The 26,202-nt window shown below is 44.6% G+C and overlaps 1 protein-coding gene across 1 annotated transcript; it reads left to right on the forward strand.

Moving 5' to 3' along the window:
• LOC310770632 (uncharacterized protein) lies at positions 1-25,996 on the forward strand (the record flags this gene model as incomplete). The annotated part of the gene is made up of 5 exons (XM_083663375.1): positions 1-82; positions 2,552-2,651; positions 12,193-12,486; positions 23,525-23,720; positions 25,886-25,996. 5 exons carry the CDS (start codon positions 1-3, stop codon positions 25,994-25,996), a joined length of 783 nt encoding a protein of 260 aa, XP_083519501.1.
• Between the last annotated feature and the right edge of the window lie 206 nt (positions 25,997-26,202).

Consider the following 26,202-nt stretch of genomic DNA (forward strand, 5'->3'; position numbering starts at 1 on the left):
ATGCATACGAGGTGTCGTTTCTCGTTTCCACTGGAGGAGAGCGCAGAGCGGCCACCTGCTGCCTACCAGATGACCCACGACGGTACGGCATGTCTACACACACACACACACACACACCCACCACAGCTCTGTTGTGTTTGTGTGTGTGTGTGTGTGTGTGTGTCAGAGCACTACATGTCTCACTCAGCAGCAGCAGCAGGTAAGTAAGTAAGTAATACTTTATTTATATAGCACTTTTCAAATCCATGGATCACAAAGTGCTTTACATACAGGAAATAAGTGGTGCTTTACATACAGGAAATAAGTGGTGCTTTACATACAGGAAATAAAAACAGATTTATAGCAGGTTCGTTCAAAATTTAGCCAACAAGTACACAAAAAGCAGGCTAGAAAAACGTCAACCGGCACAAACTGCAACAGGTACATAACACAATAGCATGTGAAGGAACAGCGCATAAAACAACAAAAATTAAAACCAATCAGGCAACACAAATAAAAATAAAAGAAGCGAGTGGGATAAAATTAATAAAAGGCTTGTTTAAATAAATAGGTTTTAAGAAGCGATTTAAAAGTGGACACTGAGTCTGCCAATCTCATACCTAGGGGGAGGCGATTCCACAGTGTCGGCGCTATGGACGAGAAAGCCCGCTCACCTTTTGTTCTGAGTCTGGTTCGGGGGACAATTAACAGTCCTTGGTCCGATGACCTGAGTGGCCTTACTGAATTATATGGCTTCAGGAGTTCAGAGATATAGCGAGGGGCTAGGCCTCGCAAAGCTTTACAAGTGATTAAAAGTATTTTAAAATAAATTCTCTGTCTCACTGGCAGCCAGTGTAAGGAGGCCAGAATGGGGGAGATGTGAGACCTACGGCTTGTCCTGGTTAAAAGCCTTGCAGCTGCATTTTGGACCAGTTGAAGCCTGGACAAGTTGGCATCACTGAGGCATGTAAAGAGGGCATTGCAGTAATCAAGGCATGAGGAAATTAGGGCGTGAATGAGTGTTTCCATATTTTTTGCAGAGAGAACTGATTTAATTTTTGCAATATTACACAGATGAAAGAAACAGCAGATGAAAGAAGGTGGGGGCGGTGGCTTGTATCTGGATGCATATGAGGTGTCCACAGGTGTTTGTGTGTGTGTGTGTGTGTGTGTGTGTGTGTGTGTTTGTGCGTGTGTGTGTGTGTGTGCGTGTGCGCGTGCGCGTGCGCGTGCGTGCGTGTGTGTGTGCGTGTGTGCGTGCGTGTGTGTGTGAACAGCAGGTGATCGACGGTCTACGCACGTCTACACACCGACTCACCGACCGCATTTACGTTTCAGAAGTCATAATAAAGTGATTCACGTTTGTGAAGATTATCCTGGTGAACCCAAATGACCACTCCCATAAACTGTTGTTAACCACAGACCTTATTTTATGCATTTAAGTGAAATCCCCTTCTAAATTGAACTTTCCCCGTAAGATCCAGGAAGTGCAGGACTTCCTCCTTCCATGCTACTTCTGGACTCATTCCTGCGGTGCTCTATTAGACTATTCTATGCAGGGCCGTCATGCAAGCCAACATTGTGAGAGAGCACAACTAGGCTGTAGCCAAGAACTCAACATGGAACACACAGGTAGATGATGCCTCTAGTGCAGTGCTGACCAATTTGGGGCCCGCGGGCCAAGTGAAATTTATTTCACCTTTATTTTACCAGGAAAATTACTTGAGATCCAAGATCTCTTTTTCGAGTAAGACCTGGCCGACAGTGTCTGAATGTGGCTGCGGATACTGTGTTCACTCCTGAGATTGCATCCCTGCAAATTGTCATGGCAAATTTTTTACAAAAGATGGACAATAAAGCTGATTTTCAAAGTACCTTGAGGATTTTTCAAGTTGTGAATTAAGTCAAATTTCTCTCTTGATTACAAAGGTGGAAAATACAACTGTTTTTAACTGGGTGTTTACTGATTAAATGTTTAAGCTCCCCACAAATGCAGATGTTTTTTTATATATATATAACCAATTGCAAATTATTACAATTACCAAACAGATAAAAAGTAGATTATTATATTGAAATGTTATTTTAGATTTAGAATGTTAATTTTCTATAAAACACAATACATTTTAATGTAATTCCACAACGTCTATTTTTGGCCCTCGGCCCTCCACCCAGATTGAGTTTTGGCCCTTCATGGGAAAGAATTTGGGCACCCCTGCTCTAGTGTGAGACGCATGTGTCCTCAGTGTAAACAATGGCTAGGCTAGTCAGCATAGGAGCTGAGCATCAGAGCTAAGTTACTGTATGTTACAGGCTATGTGATCTCATTTTGATAACTAATGTAATATTTGTTCACTTCCATTCACTGAGCCTCCCCTGAAACTGTTTGGAGCCCTCCTGGGGAGGCCTGCCCTCCACTTTATAAACCTCTTCTCTCCACAATGTTACCTCTCATCTCCTCTCTCCTCTCCTCTTATGTCCTCTCCTCTCTCCTCCCCCAGAGCCTCCCTCTCAGTACAGTCTGTTCATCCTGGTCTCTAACCTGTGGGCTCACCTGTACGTGGCTCTGGAGAAGAACGCCTGGCTGCAGAAACGCATCGAGGAGCTGGAGGAGGAGCACAACTTCCTGCGCTGCCAGCTGGACCGCTTCATGGTCAGCATGAGGAGCCAGGAGGGTGAGGCCCACGGACACGCGTCACTCACCCACACTGCACTGACACCAGAGACAGCACTAGAGCCATAATACTAGATATGATTACATTGGAATCAATCCCTGTGGGGGTAATTGGGTTCTTAGAAAAGGATTCAGCAAAAACATACATTAAAAAATAGGGGTGTCTGGGTATTGTAGTGTAGAGGTAAAAGCACTCGCCTAACACCACAGAGACTGGCGTCCAGTTCCCGGCAGCTGTACTTCTGGCTTGGTCAGACGTCCCTACAGACACAATTGGCCGTGTCTGCGGGTGGGAAGCTGGTGGGTTATGAGTCCTGATCGCTGCACTAGTGCCTCCCCTGGTCGATCAGGGCACATGTTCGGGGGGGGAGGGCAACTGTGTGGAATAGTGTCCTGTTAGTGAAACTCCTCGATGTCAGGTGAAAAGAAGCAGCTGGCTTCCTCCAACACATGCACAGTTGCCAGCCTCTTCTTTTCACCTGACAGCGAGGAGGTTCACCGGCAGGACGTAGCACGTGGGAGGATCACACTATTCTCACCAGTTCCATTCTGCCCCAACCAGGCGCCCCAACCGACCAGGGTGCTAGTGCAGCGACCAGGACACAGGCCCTCAATCTTTGCTGCATGTCATCCCCTCTCTCTCTCTGTCTCTCTCTCTCTCCACCTTTCCTGTCTGCCTACTGTCCTATCTATTAAAATGCAAAAAAACAACAAAACAACAACAACAACAATGCCTGCTACAGCCAACAGGCTCGTCAATGCTTTTCCGCGCTGGCAATGGCCCTGGTGAGACAGACACACACACACACACACACACACACACACACACACACACACACACACAACCCGTCATTACGAGATGTATATCTTTGACTCCAAAGTAGAGTTCGGCAATATATCAATATTATTGATATTGTGACATGAGACGATCTTCTTAGATTTTGGATGTCGTAATATCTTGATGTGGCATAAGTGCATTACAGTAAAGTGATGTCATTTTCTGTTCTATTATTTTCCTTTTTTAATACATTTTATTTTGGTTTTTCATTATGTAAAACGTATACAATGACAGTACAAAAGTGTTGTTCACAATACAAGACAAAAAAACGAGTAAATAAGATGATAAAGAGACAAAAATACGTACAAATACATCATCTTCACAGCATTAGATGAGTGAAAATAGAGAGACCATTCACATAGTCATTCAATCCTGTGGGATGTGAGATCTTTTCCAGAGGTATGCAGCTCTTCACCTCTGAGAGCCACATTCACATTGGCAATGGGAGGTCTGACTTCTGTCATACATGTTTTGGCAATGACCAGGAGGATTTCCCTAAGCTTAAAGGAGGACTTACCCCCTAGATATGTATTAGAACAGTGATTTGAAAATACCTATGGAAAAAACCAAGAAATGACATATACTCTTGTCTATACTAGACTCTTTGGCTGTGTTCAAGTCAAGATTTTTTTTCGGAAAACGACGCCATTACAGTTTGCCTACTGCCTCAAAAATAATTTATTTGAGAGGGGCCATATCTTTATAAATATCAACAACTAGCCAACGCTGGTGGCCTGTTTGTGGTTGAAAGTTATATCAATTTGGTAATTCAGTGGCGAACTAGAAATTTAATTATTTTTCTGCATGTATCTCTATGGCAGTGTCTCAAACTACGTTACGAGAGCAAAGTGACGTGGGCTCGTTACAGCAGCACACCACACAATACGACAAACCCCCCGTTCTGGGGTAACACAATGCGAGATTTCTCTACGTCATTCCCTCGTCCAAGTTGCCATATAGTCCCTTTTTCATTTTAGTTTGGGGGCTTTTCGTGATTCTTGTTAAAAGTTGTGCAAAAGTTTTCCTCTCAGCGCAGTGCAGGCTGCGCCTCCTCCCTCCTGCCAGACCCCGGCTGGCGAAACAGCCTGCTGCATGCATGGGGCGCTCTAACCTCACGGAGCAACAAACAAACACAGACAGAAATAGCTGGTGTGCGATTTAGAGAATACAGTCTGAGATTGGGTACAGGATTGAGGGAATCCCGCATCTGTTTGCGAAGGTGCGACTGGACAGGACGCTTTTCACAGACGGGCACAGTAGTCGGAGCGAGGCGAGTGTCTCTCAGGGCTACTCAGGGCAGAGCTGCAGATCTCTCCTCCTCCTCCTCCGCGCATTCAGTCTGTCCAAAATCATTACCGATATAATCTCAGTAGGAGGGATGCAGGGAAATATGATAGTAGCCGATGTGTTTAGAGAAGCTTTGTCACGTTGTCACGTCGTAGTATAGCGTTATATTTTACATGTGCGCTAAACTGCGACCATATTTGTTTGCGGAAATATCAGACTGCTCTCTCTGCTCTCAGAGCACAGAGAGCCCAGCTGCTGCTGCGCGCGCCCCCGGAGCTTGGCGCTAGTGCATGAGGTTTTACAGTACGACTCTCTCCCGCCCGCTCCCGCCTGCCTGGGCTGGAGACAGCTGCTTCCAACTCGGACTGATAATATATACATCATCATTCGAGCTTATCCAGGTAAGATATTAATAAAGTAGTGACACATTCAGCGGGAAACTAACTATAATTAAGACATGTGCCAACTTTGACGACGTTTGGTTCAGTATTTTAAGAGCAAACTTCAATAGGAATAGGCTTGGAGTTCTGAGGAGCCGAAAGGGTACAGGGGGGGTAGGGGAGTAATTATCTTGAAATCCCATAGTCTTTGGGGACAACCTGACGTCAGGTTGTACCAAATCTCCCATTCATTTGAGGAAAAAAAAAAAAAAAAGCAGTGTTCCACCCTTAGAGGGCGCTTATGCCAGTTATGCTGCTGAAAAATGATACAAATGGCAGAATGGCAACAGTTTGGTGTCAAATGTGGAAATTCTGACCAGAATTCTTCACACATCACCCCCAAAGTCATATATATTGGTTAAAAGCTGAAAAAAAGTGTTTTGGGGGTTAGTTACACTTTAAGTTATGTGAAGTTAGTAATCTGGTAATCACACAAGGGGCTCGTTTTGATGTGGATATTAAGTTAAGTTAGTAATCGGGTAATCACATAAGGGGCTCATTTTGATTTGGATATTAAGTTAAGTTAAGTGAAGTTAGTAATCGGGTAATCACATAAGGGGCTTGTTTTGATGTGGATATTAACACATTAAGTGCCATAGACGACCTAACTCGTCTTACATAATCCAGCGCTTGAGTGCCAAGGACGAGCTAACTCGTCTTACATAAACATTTTTTTTTTTTGACGGTGGGACATCAATCAACCCCTTTTACATCTTCGAGATAACTATTGGAGCAAGAGAATGTGTATAATCTATTTTACCGACCACTAAGTGGCGACAGAGACAGAGAGAAAGCCACAGCCACGGACCCGTGGACCAAAAGCAGCCGCCTCCCGCGGAAATGGCTTGGCGATTTTACAGTCAGAAACGAAGGAGCCTCATTCTCATACTGTAGGCGGGGACGCTTCGCGCTGCTGCGGTGGGGGGTTCCAGAAATGGACTGGGTGAGCAGCATAAAGCCTAGAGTCGCACGGGGCTTAATCGGGGCTCTCAAACCCAAGAGACAGTGAGACCTATCCACACTCGCTGCCAGGGAGAGGCTGCTCAACTCGCTGGAAACTCCCAGCAGCACAGACGGAGGGAGGAGCCCGGAGACACACACACAGAACGGACAGAGATCCCCTCCCCCCAGAGCCGCGGAGCAACGCGCGAACACACACACACACACACACACACACACACACACACACACGCACACACACACACACACACACACACACACACACACACACACACACACACACACACACACAATACAGTATACAGACTCGCCCAAAGGCACCCACAATCACAGGCAGGTGACTATTCTGCTGAATTTCACAAAACTGCGATTATCTCAGCTTGCTGTCTCATACGCTAAAACCATGCTGTACTCAACGGCTAATATCTACATAACTACTAACTCTGCAAACTAACTCTTTTAGACAGAGAAAGCACACATTCTATTAGTTATTTTTAGATGATTGGTGTTCACGAAGTCTTAACAGAAAACAGATCCTCGGCTGTTGTAAAATGAGCCAGAATCCTCAAAAAAAAACCTGGCACAACTTACCTACAGGTTGAAAAAATGGCTGGCACTCAATGTGTTAAGTTTAGTTTAGTTAAGTTAGTAATCGGGTAATCACATAAGGGGCTCGTTTTGATGTGGATATTAAGTTAAGTTAGTAATCTGGTAATCACATAAGGGGCTCGTTTTGATTTGGATATTAAGTTAAGTTAAGTGAAGTTAGTAATCGGGTAATCACATAAGGGGCTTGTTTTGATGTGGATATTAAGTTTAGTTAAGTTAAGTTAGTAATCGGGTAATCACATAAGGGGGCTTGTTTTGATGTGGATATTAAGTTTAGTTAAGTTAAGTGAAGTTGGTAATCAGGTAATCACATAAGGGGCTCGTTTTGATGTGGATATTAAGTTAAAGTCGAACTGAACCTGTTTGTCACGTGCATAATGAGTCCGTTTCAGACTGAAAACATAGTTTGTCTAAGATGACAAGTTGAGAGGCGGGTCATAGTATCATGTCGATGATTTTATTTGACAATTCTGGGGACTGGATTGGGCTTTGGCCAATCCTGGCGTGTTCCGCCTCCAAATCGAGTGGGATTCAGTAGTTGTGGCGCTCCCCTCGGGAAGAGCCGTTTGACGGGAGGAGTGGAGCTCAGCGAGCCGCAGGCAGCCAGCTGCCTTCGTGTTGCCGAGCGGAGAGTGCAGCACGTCGGCCTGGAATCTCCAAAGTGCGACCCCTGACAACCAAGCTCTCGGATGCGCGCGCCATTATCGCTGCTATAACGATACGCTATCCCTGGAATGCGCGTTTTAACGAGCCAGTTACATTTCTTTGCATTCTTAGAGATTATAGTTTTTGTTTTTTATCCATGTTTCTAACAATTGGCCAAGTTAGTAGTTAGTTTATGGGATAGGAATTCTGCCAGATGACAGGCACTAGGCGCCATTTTCGACTTCATTTGGAAGAGAAAATTATCCAGAAATGAAGATTTGATTGACAGCTGCATGTCGTGATATGATTGGTTGAAATGGGGTAGAAATTTGATAGTATTGGGTGACGTCAGCAAACTGTAAATCACTGTTATCAATGAAATCTTGAAAAACGAACTTTTGATGTGAAAAGTGTGAAAAACTAAAGAAATTAGATTGTTGTGATTTGTTTTGCATACATTATTAAATAGGTGCACTGCATACCCAGGTATTTGAAGTAAAAGAAAAGAAAAGTCATTCTTGGGTTCAGCTCGACTTTAAGTGAAGTTAGTAATCGGGTAATCACATAAGGGGCTTGTTTTGATGTGGATATTAAGTTAAGTTAAGTGAAGTTAGTAATCGGGTAATCACATAAGGGGCTTGTTTTGATGTGGATATTAAGTTAAGTTAAGTGAAGTTAGTAATCGGGTAATCACATAAGGGGCTCGTTTTGATGTGGATATTAAGTTAAGTTAGTAATCGGCTTATCACATAAGGGGCTCGTTTTGATGCGGATATTAAGTTAAGTTACCGTAAATTCCGGACTATAAGCCGCGGCTTTTTTCCCGTTTTTTGGGCTTTTTTGCCCCCTGCGGCTTATATAACGGTGCGTCTTATCTATGGATTTTTTCCAAAAAAAAAAAAAAATCTCTCTTTTTTTAGCACTCTTTCTAACTATAAATCCACTTCTGTTTTAATTTCCTCTCTTGCCCTCTTTTAACAACATAACATAACATAACATAACACAACACAGGTAAGCAGAAAGAAAAAGACGAAGCAATCACGCCATGAATGAGGAAATGACTCACCTGCTGGAGGCTGGAGATACACGCTTGGGCTAAACTTTTACTCCGTGAAACACTATCGATTAAGTCCGACATCGCTCAGAGGTTTTGAGCAGCTTGAAAACAAGTTTGAAAACGTGCAGAAGTCCATCCACTCACTCACTAAAGAAACTAAGGCAACCGTGAACAGAGTTTATAATGCGGAAAAGCGCATCCGCGCACTGGAGGACAAAAACAACACAGTGAGTCCGAAAATGGATAAAATGCAAAATCGAAACCCTGCACACGCAGGTTGATGACTTAATCAGCAGGAGTAAAAGAAATAACATTCGCCTGATCAATGTAAAAGAGGAGCTGAGATCGGTGACATGGACGCTTTCGTGGCAAAATCCTGTGTTACATCCTGGACCTGAAGGAAGGCGAGAAACCACCAGAGGTGGACAGGGCACACCGGGCGCCTCGGCCACGTCCAGACCCCGGCCTGCCACCGAGGGCCATCTTCATCTGCCTACTCCGCTGGCCCGACCGTCAACTCATCCTCCAGGCTGCGGGGAAGAAGCCCCTCACCTGGGAGGGTACGCGCTTTTTCGTCCGGGCAGGACCTCTCCGCGTTGGTGCAACAGAAACGCGCAACATACAACAGCATCATCGAGTCAATGGATATCGCTTTGGCGTACTGTACCCAGCGAGACTCGTCATAACCAGACCGGACTATCTTTAGCACTCTTTCTAACTATAAATCCACTTCTGTTTTAATTTCCTCTCTTGCCCTCTTTTCACCACACCGCGGACACTGTGTGCCCAGCGGCGGAACAAGAGCTCAAAGTGAAACTGCCGAATATCTTTTGAGTTGGACTGGTCAATAGTACTGTGAGTAACTAAAATAAAAAAATAAAAAACGGAATTCTCTCTTCTTTAGCACTCTTTCTAACTATAAATCCACTTCTGTTTTAATTTCCTCTCTTGCCCTCTTTTCACCACACCGCGGACACTGTGTGCACTGTAAAAAAAACAAAAAATACCACAATGTGTGATTTTGTCTGGGGATTAGTGACCTGACTTTTGTTTTGTTGAAATGTTAATAAATGGGAGCTTCCCCAAACAGCGATCTCTTTCCCGACATTCCTCTCTGTGCACGAACCCTTTCATATGGTAATTAAACATCAAAACACCCGCGGCTTATAGACCGGTGCGGCTTATAGAAGAAAAAAATAGTCACCTTTGAAGGTGCGGCTTATAGACCGGTGCGTCTTATAGTCCGGAATTTACGGTAGTAATCGGCTAATCACATAAGGGGCTCGTTTTGATGTGGATATTAAGTTAAGTTAAGTTAGTAATCGGCTAATCACATAAGGGGCTCGTTTTGATGTGGATATTAAGTTAAGTTAAGTTAGTAAATAGTAATCGGCTAATCACATAAGGGGCTCGTTCTGATGTGGATATTGGTGATCACAGAAGGAAAAATAAATACGCATATCCAGAACGCCGTTGTTTTTCTCCCAGGGGCAGAATCTTTGGTTACAAATATACCAAATATTTTAAATATAATACAGTGGTTCTCAAATATTTTCACGTCAAGGACCCCTAAACTGACCCAAATTAGACCACTGACCCCCATTTGATATGATTTTGTCCCAGGGTCCCCCATCTGATATGATTTTAGCTTTAAGATGATTTACTGTATTGCAGAAAGTGCATGAAACCCATGACCAAAATATTCATGCCTTCTGTGTGTGTGTGTGTGTGTGTGTGTGTGTGTGTGTGTGTGTGTGTGTGTGTGTGTGTGTGTGTGTGGGTGTGTGTGGGTGTGTGTGGGTGTGTGTGTGTGTGTGCGCGCGCGGATCGAATATTCCTCATAGGCTTAATTGATATATAGCAGGCCTCACTGTGCTCGTCGACATGAGTGCACTGAAGCAACAAGACCACCTTGGTTTTGACCACACACCAAAACATATGTGACAATATGTTTCTGCTGGAACAGTTTTGTGGGGATGGTATGTCTGGATGTTGTTGTTGATGATGTCTCTTAGTCAGTCTGCTGTTTTCCTCCATCTAGATTGTACCATAGATACATCAGTTAGGACCTTTACACATCGAGAGTGTTTTTTTTTTCCGTGCGATTAATTCGCACGTCAATAATATTTTCAGAATCAGTCAATGCAACCGTGCATACCAACGGCGAAGTTTCGCTGAGCGTTTATTTTCTCGGACCAAGGTCGATTTTTCAGAAATTCGCCTCCGACATGTACACGTCTGTTGCTGTGATTGACAGATGGGTCAATATTCGCATCGCAGTTTCGTGCTGTATATTCGCAGCGCTCTCGGTGTGTTAACAACCTTACGTCTGCTGTTTCCCTCCATGTGTAGATTAGATTGTGCCATAGATACATCTGTATATTTCCCATAAGCCACCAGTGACGTGTTGCAGTGCGGCCGAGATAAGGCAGAACTCGTACCTCCAGCTGTGAAGCGTGTAGTGCAGTCTAGCATGGCACGCTGCGTGGGTGGCTATCTCTCTGTCATCTGTGTGTGTGTGTGTGCGTGTGTGTGTGTGTGTGTGTGTGTGTGTGTGTGCGTGTGGGTGTGTGTGTGTGTGTGTGCGTGTGGGTGTGTGTGTGCGTGTGTGCGCGCGCACACGCGTGCGATTGGTTCCTGATTGTTAGCGGCCTTGCTAGAGACGGCCAGTAGCTCGTCAAGAAGCGAATGTGTTTTTCATCGAAAAGATGGATTTTGGTTTCGCTCTCATTCTCCCCATTCCTGGACATTATCTTGTTTTCCAGAAAGTCCTGGAGATGTTTTCCATTAGATTGCGTATTGGTTATTGGAACATCCGTGACCATCCCATTCTTATATAACGTCAATTCCCTCTGTTCTTCTTTTGTTCCTCTCTCCTCCACGTCTGGTTTCATCCTCCCCCTATCCTCCTCACACATTTCTATTCTATTCTACTCTGTTATTTTCTATTCTATTCTATTCTATTCTACTCTGTTATTTTCTATTCTATTCTATTCTACTCTGTTATTTTCTATTCTATTCTATTCTACTCTGTTATTTTCTATTCTATTCTACTCTGTTATTTTCTATTCTATTCTATTCTATTCTACTCTGTTATTTTCTATTCTATTCTATTCTACTCCACTTCATCTGCAAATAGAGAGGCAAAGTGACCGCCTACTTCCTGCTTCAGCACTGTATCAGAGATTTTCATCCGCCATTTATTTTCCCATACACATTTCCTAAAATGCGTATAAAAATAGTTTTACTGGTTCAAACCAAACGGTACAGATATATTTAGAAACAGGAGAGATCGCATAACCTTTCACTGGGACCAAATCGTTAAAAAAATGCGGGTTTAAAGAACATATTTTTTCGATGTTGTTTTTTTAAGTTTTGGTCCAAGTGAAATGTTCTATGGTCTCTCCCGATTATAGCGTTAGCTGAACCGTTTGGTTCGACCAAGTAAAACTATTTTATAAGCATTTTACGAAATGTCTATGGGAAAATAAATGGCGGATGAAAATCTCTGGTACAGTGCTGAAGCAGGAAGTGATGTTCCACTTTGCCTTTCTATGCCATGACATGCATTTGAGCTAACACTAAAAGACAATTTATCATTTTATATATACTTTTTGCAATTGACCTCAGCCAATGTGGAGTTCTATTCTATTCTATTTAATCTTCAGGTATGACCAAAGCTCTTTTCCTCTTCTCCATCCTCCAGAAGATCGTCGTCCAGACCCGCCTCCCCGCAGGCAGAGGGTCTCCCCTGGGGCGAGGACCGGGGCCACGACGAGTCTCCGCCCCTGGAGCCGTTCCTCCACGAGCTCCCCCACCACGAGGAGGAGCAGGGGCGCCCCCTGGAGGAGGAGCCGCTGCCCCACATGCTGCTGCCGGCGGACAGCCTGGTGCTGCTGGAGAAGGCCGAGAGGAGGATGATGAAGAAGAAGAGGAGGAACAAGCAGAAGAAACAGCGGCACCGGCATTTCAACGACCTGTGGGTCCGCATCGAGGAGAGGTAAGAGGGGGACAGATGATGACCACCAGTGTTGGGCAAGTTAACTGCAAATGTGTAATTAGTTACAGTTACTAGTTATTTGTCTCAAAAAGTAATTTAATTACTTTAGAAATGACTGCATAATAAAAGTAATTATTTACTAGGGAAAGTAACAGTTGCGTTACTTTTAAAAGTCTCCTTCGATTGCCTTATTAATGCACAGATTATTGTAGTGTTGCTGTGGCACAGTGTGGGACAAGACATACTGTCAAAGTTTATCATGGTACCTGCATGAGATACTTGAACATTTGCTTACTGGGGAGGCTTATCCACCTTATTTCTAGCTGCCATGATGCCTGATGGGTGCTTCTTCCTCTTCTGGTGTAATAGACTGTTTTACAGTCTATGGTTTTAACTTGACAAAAAAAACGTCTATGAGGATTTTACAGCAGAGCCATTCTGCTCTACAGCCGTGTCGTTCGGGTGCTGGGATAACGTAATGCATTGTGGGTAGTCGGCTACTGTGGCTAATGCTAGCGGCTAGCGTAATAGTTACTTTACATGGCAGTAAAACGCCACTGAATGACCAAATTGATTTAACTTTTAACCATTTCGAGTAACACTGTTTCCATACGGACCCCCAGCGTTGGTTAGTTGTTTATAACGTGACTATATTTATAACTTTTATAACATACTCCAGCTTCCGGTTTATAATTTCGGGTCTGCAGCCAAAGAGTATAACAAAGGAAATGGCAAGCTGCAACAATAAGTCACGTTAAACCGGACCTTGTACCCACAATTATTTTTTTACAGTGGGGCATTCAAAGATAAGGTGGATAGACTATACGGCTCAACAAGTACCAAGTACCAACTCTTTTGATGAGGATTTTCCGAAACGTCTGTGGGAAAACGAATGGGGAATGAAATGTCTAGGTCCCATGCCTGAACCAGGAAGATGGCGTGACTTTGTTACAGACTCAAACTGACACTGCCTGGTGTTGTGCTGCAGGCTAAGACAGCCAGCATATCACATCTCACCCTACTCGTCATGCCGTCCGCACACACAGCAACACACAGGCTGTAGGACCCAGCTGGCTGCAGCCTGCAACACACAGGCTTTAGGGCCCAGCTGGCTGCAGCCTGCAACACACAGGCTTTAGGGCCCAGCTGGCTGCAGCCTGCAACACACAGGCTTTAGGGCCCAGCTGGCTGCAGCCTGCAACACACAGGCTTTAGGGCCCAGCTGGCTGCAGCCTGCAACACACAGGCTGTAGGACCCAGCTGGCTGCAGCCTGCAACACACAGGCTTTAGGGCCCAGCTGGCTGCAGCCTGCACAAACAGCACCACACAGGCTGTAGGACCCAGCTGGCTGCAGCCTGCAACACACAGGCTTTAGGGCCCAGCTGGCTGCAGCCTGCAACACACAGGCTTTAGGGCCCAGCTGGCTGCAGCCTGCAACACACAGGCTTTAGGGCCCAGCTGGCTGCAGCCTGCAACACACACAGGCTGTAGGACCCAGCTGGCTGCAGCCTGCAACACACACAGGCTGTAGGACCCAGCTGGCTGCAGCCTGCAACACACAGGCTTTAGGGCCCAGCTGGCTGCAGCCTGCAACACACAGGCTTTAGGGCCCAGCTGGCTGCAGCCTGCAACACACAGGCTGTAGGGCCCAGCTGGCTGCAGCCTGCAACACACACAGCAACACACAGGCTGTAGGACCCAGCTGGCTGCAGCCTGCAACACACAGGCTTTAGGGCCCAGCTGGCTGCAGCCTGCAACACACACAGCAACACACAGGCTGTAGGACCCAGCTGGCTGCAGCCTGCAACACACACAGGCTTTAGGGCCCAGCTGGCTGCAGCCTGCAACACACACAGCAACACACAGGCTGTAGGACCCAGCTGGCTGCAGCCTGCAACACACACAGGCTTTAGGGCCCAGCTGGCTGCAGCCTGCAACACACACAGGCTGTAGGGCCCAGCTGGCTGCAGCCTGCACACAGCAGCACACACAGGCTGTAGGACCCAGCTGGCTGCAGCCTGCACACAGCAACACACAGGCTGTAGGACCCAGCTGGCTGCAGCCTGCACACAGCAACACACATGCTGTAGGGCCCAAACGGGCTGTAGGACCCAGCTGGCTGCAGCCTGCAACACACAGGCTGTAGGACCCAGCTGGCTGCAGCCTGCACACAGCAACACACATGCTGTAGGGCCCAAACGGGCTGTAGGACCCAGCTGGCTGCAGCCAGCTGCTATGAGTGTCTTGGATGTGAGAACAGCAGCTGGGAAATCCTGTGAGCATCCGGTTTGGGTTTGGGCCTCCCAGTAGCTCCGGGCAGGGACTAACCGGCTGGCAAAGCAAGCTCACCTTTCAGGCACCTGCTCTCAAGGTGATGTGGTCTGCTGTGCTGAAACCTGCTGTGCTGAAACTGCTCTCTTTTAGTGGGGCAGTTAAGCATAACAATTGTGCATTCTGTGAGAAAAGCATATCATTTGGTACACCTACAGCCAAAGGCATTCCAAAAAAGTATTAGATATGAGGCGGGGGGTGGGGGTTGTGGATGTTTTTTGCGGCCACAGACTGGCAGCCTATGGAAAGTGTAACTGACACAGACTGGCAGCCTATGGAAAGTGTAACTGACACAGACTGGCAGCCTATGGAAAGTGTAACTGACACAGACTGGCAGCCTATGGAAAGTGTAACTGACACAGACTGGCAGTCTATGGAAAGTGTAACTGACACAGACTGGCAGTCTATGGAAAGTGTAACTGACACAGACTGGCAGCCTATGGAAAGTGTAACTGACACAGACTGGCAGCCTATGGAAAGTGTAACTGACACAGACTGGCAGTCTATGGAAAGTGTAACTGACACAGACTGGCAGCCTATGGAAAGTGTAACTGACACAGACTGGCAGCCTATGGAAAGTGTAACTGACACAGACTGGCAGTCTATGGAAAGTGTAACTGACACAGACTGGCAGTCTATGGAAAGTGTAACTGACACAGACTGGCAGCCTATGGAAAGTGTAACTGACACAGACTGGCAGCCTATGGAAAGTGTAACTGACACAGACTGGCAGCCTATGGAAAGTGTAACTGACACAGACTGGCAGCCTATGGAAAGTGTAACTGACACAGACTGGCAGTCTATGGAAAGTGTAACTGACACAGACTGGCAGTCTATGGAAAGTGTAACTGACACAGACTGGCAGCCTATGGAAAGTGTAACTGACACAGACTGGCAGCCTATGGAAAGTGTAACTGACACAGACTGGCAGCCTATGGAAAGTGTAACTGACACAGACTGGCAGTCTATGGAAAGTGTAACTGACACAGACTGGCAGTCTATGGAAAGTGTAACTGACACAGACTGGCAGCCTATGGAAAGTGTAACTGACACAGACTGGCAGCCTATGGAAAGTGTAACTGACACAGACTGGCAGCCTATGGAAAGTGTAACTGACACAGACTGGCAGCCTATGGAAAGTGTAACTGACACAGACTGGCAGCCTATGGAAAGTGTAACTGACACAGACTGGCAGTCTATGGAAAGTGTAACTGACACAGACTGGCAGCCTATGGAAAGTGTAACTGACACAGACTGGCAGCCTATGGAAAGTGTAACTGACACAGACTGGCAGCCTATGGAAAGTGTAACTGACACAGACTGGCAGTCTATGGAAAGTGTAACTGACACAGACTGGCAGCCTATAGAAAGTGTAACTGACACAGACTGGCAGCCTATGGAAAGTGTAACTGACACAGACTGGCAGCCTATAGAAAGTGTAACTGACACAGACTGGCAGCCTATGGAAAGTGTAACTGACACAGACTGGCAGCCTATGGAAAGTGTAACTGACACAGACTGGCAGCCTATGGAAAGTGTAACTGCAATAAATGTGTGTAGACTAGTCTGATCTGGATGATCTTCTTGTCAATACCTGATGAAGCCTCCTGCGTGTTTCGTGTTGGAATAAAACACGGGAGGAGGAACATTATACCTTTTTTACATCAGAAGTCCCACTAGTACACGTGTTTTTGTTACCCAGGAAAGAAGCAGGGGGCAACAGCAGCAGCCTTTTAAACTTTTATATCACACTCTCAACCCACGTTTCTCCACGGCTGCAGGCTGTCTCTTCCCCCTCCCTTTTCCCTTCTCTCACGGCTGCCCTAGGTGCAGTAGTGTCAGGTCAGCTAAAACAAAATGGAAACTTCCGGATAAAAATGTCAAACTAATGTCATTTAAACAAGTAAATAGCCTGACTGATGCACGTTGGAAGAGAAAAAGGTGTTTCAACAAACGAAGCAGCAAACATTGTATCAAAATACTCATTTTGATGTTAAGATGACATAATAGTGAAGCTGTAAAGCATTACTCAAAATGTGAGGGATTTAACGAGGGATTTATATTTATTTTTCAGGCTTCGCAGTAAAAGTGACTAGGTCAGCAGTATTGTTGCTCTCACCTAAACACATTTCTTCAATCTCTCTCTATTTTAATATTCTGAGTAGGATGGTTTTATGGCTCCAGTCCTCTAGATCAGTGGTTCTCAAATGGGGGTCCGTGTTACTTTGCCAGGGGGTCCGCGAAAAGTTTTCAGTTATTTAATTTTTTTTTTTTTTTAATGCTACATGTTACTTATTCCTTCTCAAACTACTTCCTACATGGTGCTAGTCTATCAAAATATCTTGGCTGTCATTGATTGTGTTGCATAGTGGCTTTCTGTACTGTTGACAAATTGTGATATTGTAAGTCGCTTTGGACAAAACAAAAGCGTCTGCTAAATGACGTAATGTAAATGTAATGTAAAAAAAAAATATATATATTTTTTTTTTGCAAAATCTTCATAGTTCAATGAAAAAAGTTTATGCTTTAAATCTAAAATGGTTCATGGATTACATTCTAATAACAAACCTATCAAATTAAAAGTCAAGCACGTTACCGTGGAAACAATTAAGCTTAGCCCAAAATCACAAATCAGAATGAGGGGGTCCCCGGTATATTTTCTATCTTGGCTGAAAAACATTTGAGAACCTCTGGTCTAGAGAGAGAGTGGCGTCAGTGGAGGACCAAAATGCGAGACTCATTAGCCAATGAACAGCCAGGAATGGGTCTCGCGCTACTTTTGCATGTTAAAATAAAGCTGATAATGTACAATTTGATTCAAGGGATGAAAAACCCTTTCAAAGTACAACACAAACTGTCTATTTTGCTGCAACTCGACAGTGCTGCTTAATCCAGGACCTTACTTCCTGGAACTCTTGAGAGTAAAAAACTGGTCCATTGGAGTGAATGGAGATGTCGCAAGTCTTCTATATATACGGCTCTGGGATCCACTAGATTATCACACACACACACACACACACACACACACACACACACACACACACACACACACACACACACACAATCAGGGTTAAAAAGGGTTCAATGTTTGAGAAATCCAAGCATACAGCCTGTTTCCACAGGAACAGATGGGGCTTGTAAGCATGTTTGTATACATTATGTCTGCAAATGTGTTTTCTTTTCTTTTCCCCCCATGTGTGTGTGTGTGTGTGTGTGTGTGTGTGTGTGTGTGTGTGTGTGTGTGTGTGTGTGTGTGTGTGCATATGCTCCAAAGCGTGCCTGGTGCACGTCTTCGTTTGTATATTTTAATGTCTGACAAGCTATGACTTTAATATTACAGTAATATTCAACATGTTGAAGGAGTTCACTGTAGGGGGAGGTCTCCTCCCAGGCCTACTTCTTTCCACAGCAAAGTGACAGAGAGGAGAGAGAGAGCGTGGGAGAAAACACAGATCCAAAGAGAGAGTGAGGGTGTGTGTGTGTGTGTGTGTGTCAGTGTGTGTGATTCTGCAGGTATGAGAGCATGAGAGAGAAGGTGTGTGTGTGTGTGTGTGTGTGTGTGTGTGTGTGTGTGTGTAATTCTGCAGGTATGAGAGAGAGAGAAGGTGTGTGCGTGTGCGTGTGCGTGTGTGTGTGTGTGTGTGTGTGTGTGTGTGTGTGTGTGTGATTCTGCAGGTATGAGAGAGAGAGAGAAAGAGTTAAGGGGGGTGTGTGTGTGTGTATGAGAGAGAGAGAGAGAGAGAGACTACACTGCTGTAATTCTCTGCTGTCTTTGATGCATGGCCACACACACACGACGCACCTGATTTCCTTCTGCCTTCCCAGGCCCTCACTGGCAGCTTTGTGTAGTACAGCTCTACCCAAATAAACCTGCTGGCAGCTTTGTGTAGTACAGCTCTACCCAAATAAACCTGCTGGCAGCTTTGTGTAGTACAGCTCTACCCAAATAAACCTGCTGGCAGCTTTGTGTAGTACAGCTCTACCCAAATAAACCTGCTGGCAGCTTTGTGTAGTACAGCTCTACCCAAATAAACCTGCTGGCAGCTTTGTGTAGTACAGCTCTACCCAAATAAACCTGTTGGCAGCTTTGTGTAGTACAGCTCTACCCAAATAAACCTGCTGGCAGCTTTGTGTAGTACAGCTCTACCCAAATAAACCTGCTGGCAGCTTTGTGTAGTACAGCTCTACCCAAATAAACCTGCTGGCAGCTTTGTGTAGTACAGCTCTACCCAAATAAACCTGTTGGCAGCTTTGTGTAGTACAGCTCTACCCAAATAAACCTGTTGGCAGCTTTGTGTAGTACAGCTCTACCCAAATAAACCTGTTGGCAGCTTTGTGTAGTACAGCTCTACCCAAATAAACCTGCTGGCAGCTTTGTGTAGTACAGCTCTACCCAAATAAACCTGCTGGCAGCTTTGTGTAGTACAGCTCTACCCAAATAAACCTGTTGGCAGCTTTGTGTAGTACAGCTCTACCCAAATAAACCTGCTGGCAGCTTTGTGTAGTACAGCTCTACCCAAATAAACCTGCTGGCAGCTTTGTGTAGTACAGCTCTACCCAAATAAACCTGCTGGCAGCTTTGTGTAGTACAGCTCTACCCAAATAAACCTGCTGGCAGCTTTGTGTAGTACAGCTCTACCCAAATAAACCTGCTGGCAGCTTTGTGTAGTACAGCTCTACCCAAATAAACCTGCTGGCAGCTTTGTGTAGTACAGCTCTACCCAAATAAACCTGCTTCAAAAAAGACTTTTCTGAAACGGTCTTATTATTGACAGAAATAAAGCTAAAAGGACGCCTCAAATATCTGTTCTTCACGTTATCTGAAATAATGGTCAGCTTTAACATCCATCTATGAACTAAAGCCAAGAGCTGCAGGCATTGTAGCTCGCCAGCGCCAATCAAAGTAAAGTAAATATGAAGTGCGAGCTTAATGCCAGTGATGAAAACACTTCACTTTGAGGTTGATGTGGAAATCGTGATGTGAAATGTTTGGACACTGAATGAAAGGTGCAGATGTGTTTGTCTTTTTCATCACAGTTATGAGATCATCAACAGATCCATTCAGTTGAGTTTCTCTCCACAAAGCACTTGTTCTACAGGGAAACACTTTGGCACTTTTGTATACTGAAGAACAGCTTCTGAACTATTACTGTTCCTAATTTAATGGGAAGCTATTCCCGAGTTTCCTGATGAGACCGTGGGCACTTCCATGACACCCTCCCTCCCTGTTTCCAGCTGCCGGTTGCCTGTTTCCACCCAGCACCGTTCATAGCAAATGCGACTGAAAATAATCATAATAATTGTTGTGACTTTGTACCTACCTATGTCTTGTAATGGAGCCCCCCAGCACAATAATTTCACACGTGCATAATTGTACAACGGAGATATCTTGAATGTTGAAAGAGAGAGACCGCTAAAGCTACGTTCAGGGTACGGTGGTGCAGTGGTAAGCGCTGTCGCCTCACAGCTCGAAGGTCCTGGGTTCGATTCCCACCTGGGACGCTGTGAGCGCTGAAGGAATGCGTGCCCGTCCGCATGTCCTCGAGTGCCCACTGCCCTGGTGGGGTCGTCAAAAGGGCCTTTCTGTGTGGAGTTTGCATGTTCTCCCCGTGCCTCCCGGGGGTTTCCTTCATATAGGAACCCCCTTCACCAAAACATGCAATATCCTGGTTGCTGATGTGGTGCCTCCTCTGATCGTTCGGGGCGCCTGTTCAGAGGGAGGGGAACTCGTTGGAATAGCGTGAACCTCCCACGTGCTATGTCCTACTGGTGAAGCTTCCCCTGTCAGGTGAAAAGAAGCGGCTGGCTAACTGCCCATGTCTCGGAGGAAGCATGGAGCCAGTTTTCGGCTCTCCCCAGATCGGCAGAGGGTGGAGCAGCAACCAGGATAAATATAAATTAGCACTAATGGGGGATAAAAAAATCTGGGGAAAAAAAAATATATATAAAAAAAAAAAAAAGCTACGTTCAATGACCAAATAATAAGAGTTCCGGTTTGGACGTTTAGCCTTCAAAACAAAAGCTGCCGCTATGCAACCACATACTATTTTTTAGCAATTTCGGCTAAAATAAGCCCATACAGTACGAGTGAATTGACATTCACCTCGTTTTTGTAAAATATCGCCGCTATGCAACCACACAACGTTACTATTTTTAGCCATTTCGGATCATAAGCCAAATGTTCCCACTCTTTGACAGCGGCGCGCACTTACTTGCTAGTGAATTTTTTTTAAACAGGAAGTCGACAACCGGCAACCGCTGAGAATCATGGGAAACGTAAGTCCAGGAATAAGGTGAATAGTGTCAAACTTGTGGTAAGTTCATTGGGATCTATAGTGTTCCTGTTGCATACTTGAATAGATGGTTCTTGTATCCAGCAGTGAGTCGGAGACAGCAAAGGTTTTCTTTTCACAAAAGGAAAGAATATATATTTTATGTGGCTTTTAAAACATGGCTGGCTACACCTCGCCTTGACCAACACTTTGCTCTCCAAACCCTTTAGACCCTGTCTGTGTCCATAGCACATTTCATACACAACACAGATCAAAAGAAAAGACCATGGAGAGAGAGAGAGTGTGTTACAGGCTAAAATATAAGATCCAAACGGTCACAGTGCAAAATTATTTGCATATTTTTACTTTGTGAATGAATTCATAATATATGCATATTTTCTCAATAATTATATCTTCTTGTCTAAACGCACTTTTCCCAATACAGGCTACTGTATTGCCAGCCAGGTTCTCTGCTCTGGGGGCTGGGCGAAGTGAGTCAGACATTATATTCTGTTTGTAGCATCAGATTTGTCGGGTAAAATACATGACAGAGCGGACTGCTAAGCCCAGGTGGGCTTGTCAAGTTTGCATGTTCTCCCTGTGCTCCCCTGGGGTTTCCTCCAGATAGGGGTGTGGCTTCTTTCACTGCTCACAACAATATAACTCGCCTGTCTCGCCAGATACACAGTATAGCCTAGTAGTGGATTGCTGGCTTCTAGTCGTGCTGAATATCACATTTAGTGGCTTTAAATCATCACTTTTAATATCCCACAGTTACTCATTTGAACAATAAATGCTGTCTGTGACAAGTCTCTCTAATATTCAGCCCATTTCTTTTCTCTTTTTCTTCTCCATCTGTCTGTGGACAGATCAATGTCAGTGTTCATTCCTGTATGTATTTTTTAAATCTTGGTCAGAGTGGGGAGAAGGAAGGGGATGAGGGGCGAAAGGGAGACTTGGTGATGGAGATTGGAAGTGGGACAATATTTAATATTCTCCCTTTGTATTATTTTCCTTTTCTTTACATACTGTAGATTTTTTTTTTTTTTACATTGACCGACTCTGTAAAGGGGAAAAACCCCCAATAAAGAAATAAAATGAAACCAGAAAAAGAGAAATACCAACATGCTACCAATTGTCTACCAAACTGGAGTTAGCGTTGTAATCCTGGGTGAAGTGGCTCTGCCCGCTGTTGTAGTTAGTGCGTTGGCAGCCGGACCAGACTTCAGGAACGTGTGTGTTTGTTTTGCCTGGCCGGGTCCCAGTCAGAACCACACGAGCGCCGCAGGGCCCGACATCAAACGGAGCAACAGAAATCATTTAATTGCCTTTAATAGTCTTATTGAGAAAAGAGAGACAGAGACCGAAATAGAGAGTATGAAAGTGAACCCGGAGAGAGGGGAGGGGAGGGGAGGGGAGCGAGCAGACAGATGGAGAGTTTGGCTTAGCTGACCAATGAGTTGCACTCCCGTCACCCACGTATCAGTGAAATCTCTTTTAATTGGCCGATGCGATGTTAGCAGTGGTTTCCTTTGTCTTGGAAGTCTCCTCTGTAGCCCGCGGGCATCATTGTTATTTCCATTGTTTTCCTTCTGTAGTCCCTGCCATCTTTTCTCTGGTCATTGTGGACAATATAGGAACGTACTGTAAGGGAGACTAGGGAGACTTCTGCAGACTATGACTATGATTTTCCTTTCATATGAACAATGCAGTGGCCTAGCAGGGCAGAGATAGAACACATGCAACACGTTAAAAATAGGAAATCAGTCTGGAAATAAGACGGTCTCTTCCCCTCGTCCCGGGCCGGGCGGTCTGCCTTCACTCAAGCGTCTGGGTCAGATTTGTGACTATTGCTATGGTCACTCCCTTCATAAGCAAACGGTTTGCACTCAAAATGCGTTGCGACCAATCACAGAGCTCAAACCTCAAGCAGCAGCGTGTGTTATAACGGAAAACAGTCCCCCCCAGGAAATCGTGATTTGTGCGATCGCAGTAATTAATGCAAATTCAACCGCTCTCCGCAATATTTGCAGGAGCTAGCAGTTTGTCAAGATTCCCACGATTTCTCTGCAAAAACGCAACTTGCCATTTTTGCCAGTTCCCGCAAATTTTACAGAAAGAAAGAAATCGCAAATTGCATTCCTTTTTTAAAAGGTTGCCATTAGTTAGTAGTTAGGAGGGGAGCATCGACATAAATAAGAGGGGGGGGAGTGGTTAAAAGAATCACAACTTTTTTCAATTTTACAGAAAAAAAATTGTGTTGCAATTTGTTGAGTAAAGCAGCTGCAAAATCAAGCATTTTTGATCGCAACAATCACACACACACACACACACACACACACACACACACACACAACTCCTGGAGAGACTGTGAAATGACTGGAAATCGATGTCTGAATAACCTCCCCTCTCTCCTTTCTCCTCCCCCCCTCAGCACTATGGTCCAGTCTCCGCCTCCCCCGCTGGTACGCATCATCAACGGTTACATCACAGTGCAGCCGCCCGACCGAGTCCACAGCCACTACAACTACCACCACACACCTTCGTCATCGACCTCCTCCTCCTCCTCGTCATCTTCCTTACTGACGTTTCTCTGCACGTTGTTGACACTCCTCCGAAAGACGTGGACCGTGCTGCTCTAGGTTCTCGCCCGATGGTAGAGGACTTGTTCTACAAATTAACGAGGTGTCATAATTGGGTCTGATCACGGGATCACGAGATCTAGAAGAGATCTTAGCGGAGAGTAATGGGGACCCGGAGTTGTTGAAAGACTCTTGCGTGCTCCGCTGCAGCTGGAGCTGGTTTTATGGAATCCTAGGTCACATTGTCCATTCACAATACAACATGCATTAACATAAAAATGTCTTGTGAGGTTAAGAACATGGAATTTGAGTCTAACCAGAAGTGCCACTCTACAGTCGAAACTCCACGGATTGCTGGTGTCATCTGGGTTAAACGGCGTCAATAGAACATGAGGTCCCAATGAACATGGAGTTTTATAATAACGTGCGGCTTTGTTGGAACGCCGAGCACGAGGTTTCATGCGGTTTCGATCAGACGCGCACGCGAAACCCGGAGCGAGCGTACAGCGTGAGAAACACGGCAAAGGCAAGCGGAGGAGTTTTTATTGGACATTATGGACCGTTACACGCTCTGATGTTGTGACAGACGGTCCATCATTCAACATCCAATGTCTCTTGAGAAGGTGCCATCTCGCTGAACCGACTGTAGACTGAATAGATATTAGTTTAGTTCAAACATTAAAGGAACACTCCGCCCATTTTCAACCAGCTTTGTATCATTAGAACATCAGTAGTATATCAGAAAACTGTAAACGGTTTTGAAGTCTGTCATTTAATTTGACAGTTATTGAGTGTTAAAGTGTGGACCAGTGACATCACTGGTCCACAGTAACTCAAATTAATAACTCATTAACTCAAATCAACTCTCAATAACTGTCAAACTAGATCAATGATGAATAGTTTGACAGTTATTGAGAGTTGATTTGAGTTAATGAGTTATTAATTTGAGTTAGTGTGGACCAGTGATGTCACTGGTCCACACTTTAACACTCAATAACTGTCAAATTAAATGACAGACTGATATACTACTGATGTTCTAATGATACAAAGCTGGTTGAAAATGGGCGGAGTGTTCCTTTAAGGAACCGTCAAGGAATGTCAAATACCGTCAATACTCACAACTGCATCGTTACTGTATGTCATTTGTGTGTGTGTGTGTGTGTGTGTGTGTGTGTGTGTGTGTGTGTGTGTGTAGGTATGTAGGTGTGTGTGTGTATGCGTTTACGACAGACTCTATCAGCTCTTAATCCCCTGCCCTCGCAAACAGAGGTTTTCTCTTCCAACCTTAATTTATTCTTCCCTTTTCAGAAGAATTTGTTTAGCGTTGCGTAATACTGTGGGGGGGAAATTGTACATACTGTTTCTACATATTATAGATGTATTTTAGAAATCTAAAAAAAGAAAATTATCAAAAGATTTGTTGTTGTTGTTGTTGTTGTTGTTTATATATATATATAAATAGATATGCAGTATATTTTTTTGAAAAAGAAATCAGGAACTAACCACCATAGCCCGTGTCACGTGTCTCTCTGAGGTGAAATGTTTGGAAGGGAGAGATGATTGTATTGTTTATGTATCAGTGTTATCAGTGGTTTTGCTGTATGTGTTTCCTGAAAGAATTTTGTTTTTGTTTTCACATAGAGATTATTTGTTTAATTTATTTAACTATAGTTGTAGGTCACATAAATCACTCCCAGTGTTTATTTTGCAGTCACTGTGATGTCCAAATATGTATCTATGGTTTCAAATGTGTTTTCAAGTACATTTTCAAATGCATATGACAGTAATGATTAAGTCAGTTCCAAATACATAATGCTATTCCACACAGCGTAATTCTTTCAGGTCTTCTGTCATTCGCATTTCACTTATGTGGCATGAGGTGATTGTAATATTTTTTTGCTATAAAGTTGAAAACAATAAAATATTTATCTAGATTAAAATCTGATTTTGATGTACTTTGTGACACATAAAAATCAACGGGAATTCACTTTCTACTCGGGTCTGGGAAATTAATTTGATCATTGTCAGGTCTTGACACATTTTGGACTTAGACACTGGAAAGGTATGAAGCATTATAGGTGCTTAGTCAAATATGAATACATATTTAGTACTTATTAGTAGAAATTAGTACCCACTGTTGTTTCACATCCAAATTAGCAAAGTGATTTAGCCATTGATAAACGCTTGATAGTTTCACCAAATGTGATCCGCAGGCTGAAGTTCCATTACAGCCTCAGGGGGGCGTACTCTGTGTGGATGGCACATGGTTGAAGGAGGAGCAGAAGAAGAAGAAGCTGAGTCACCTGAAACACCTGAAAAGGTAACCACATAAAGGTGGTAGGCGAGTGCTTTTACCTCTACGACCCAGACACCCGATCCCGTACCTACCTACTGTACCAGACCTCACACACACACACACACACACACGAACACACACACACGTACACACACACACACACACACACACACACAGACACACACACACACACACACACACACACACGTACACATAGACAAACACACAAACACA

This window comes from Poromitra crassiceps (assembly GCF_964638095.1).
Source record: "Poromitra crassiceps genome assembly, contig: HAP1_SCAFFOLD_136, whole genome shotgun sequence".
Lineage (NCBI taxonomy): Eukaryota > Metazoa > Chordata > Actinopteri > Beryciformes > Melamphaidae > Poromitra > Poromitra crassiceps.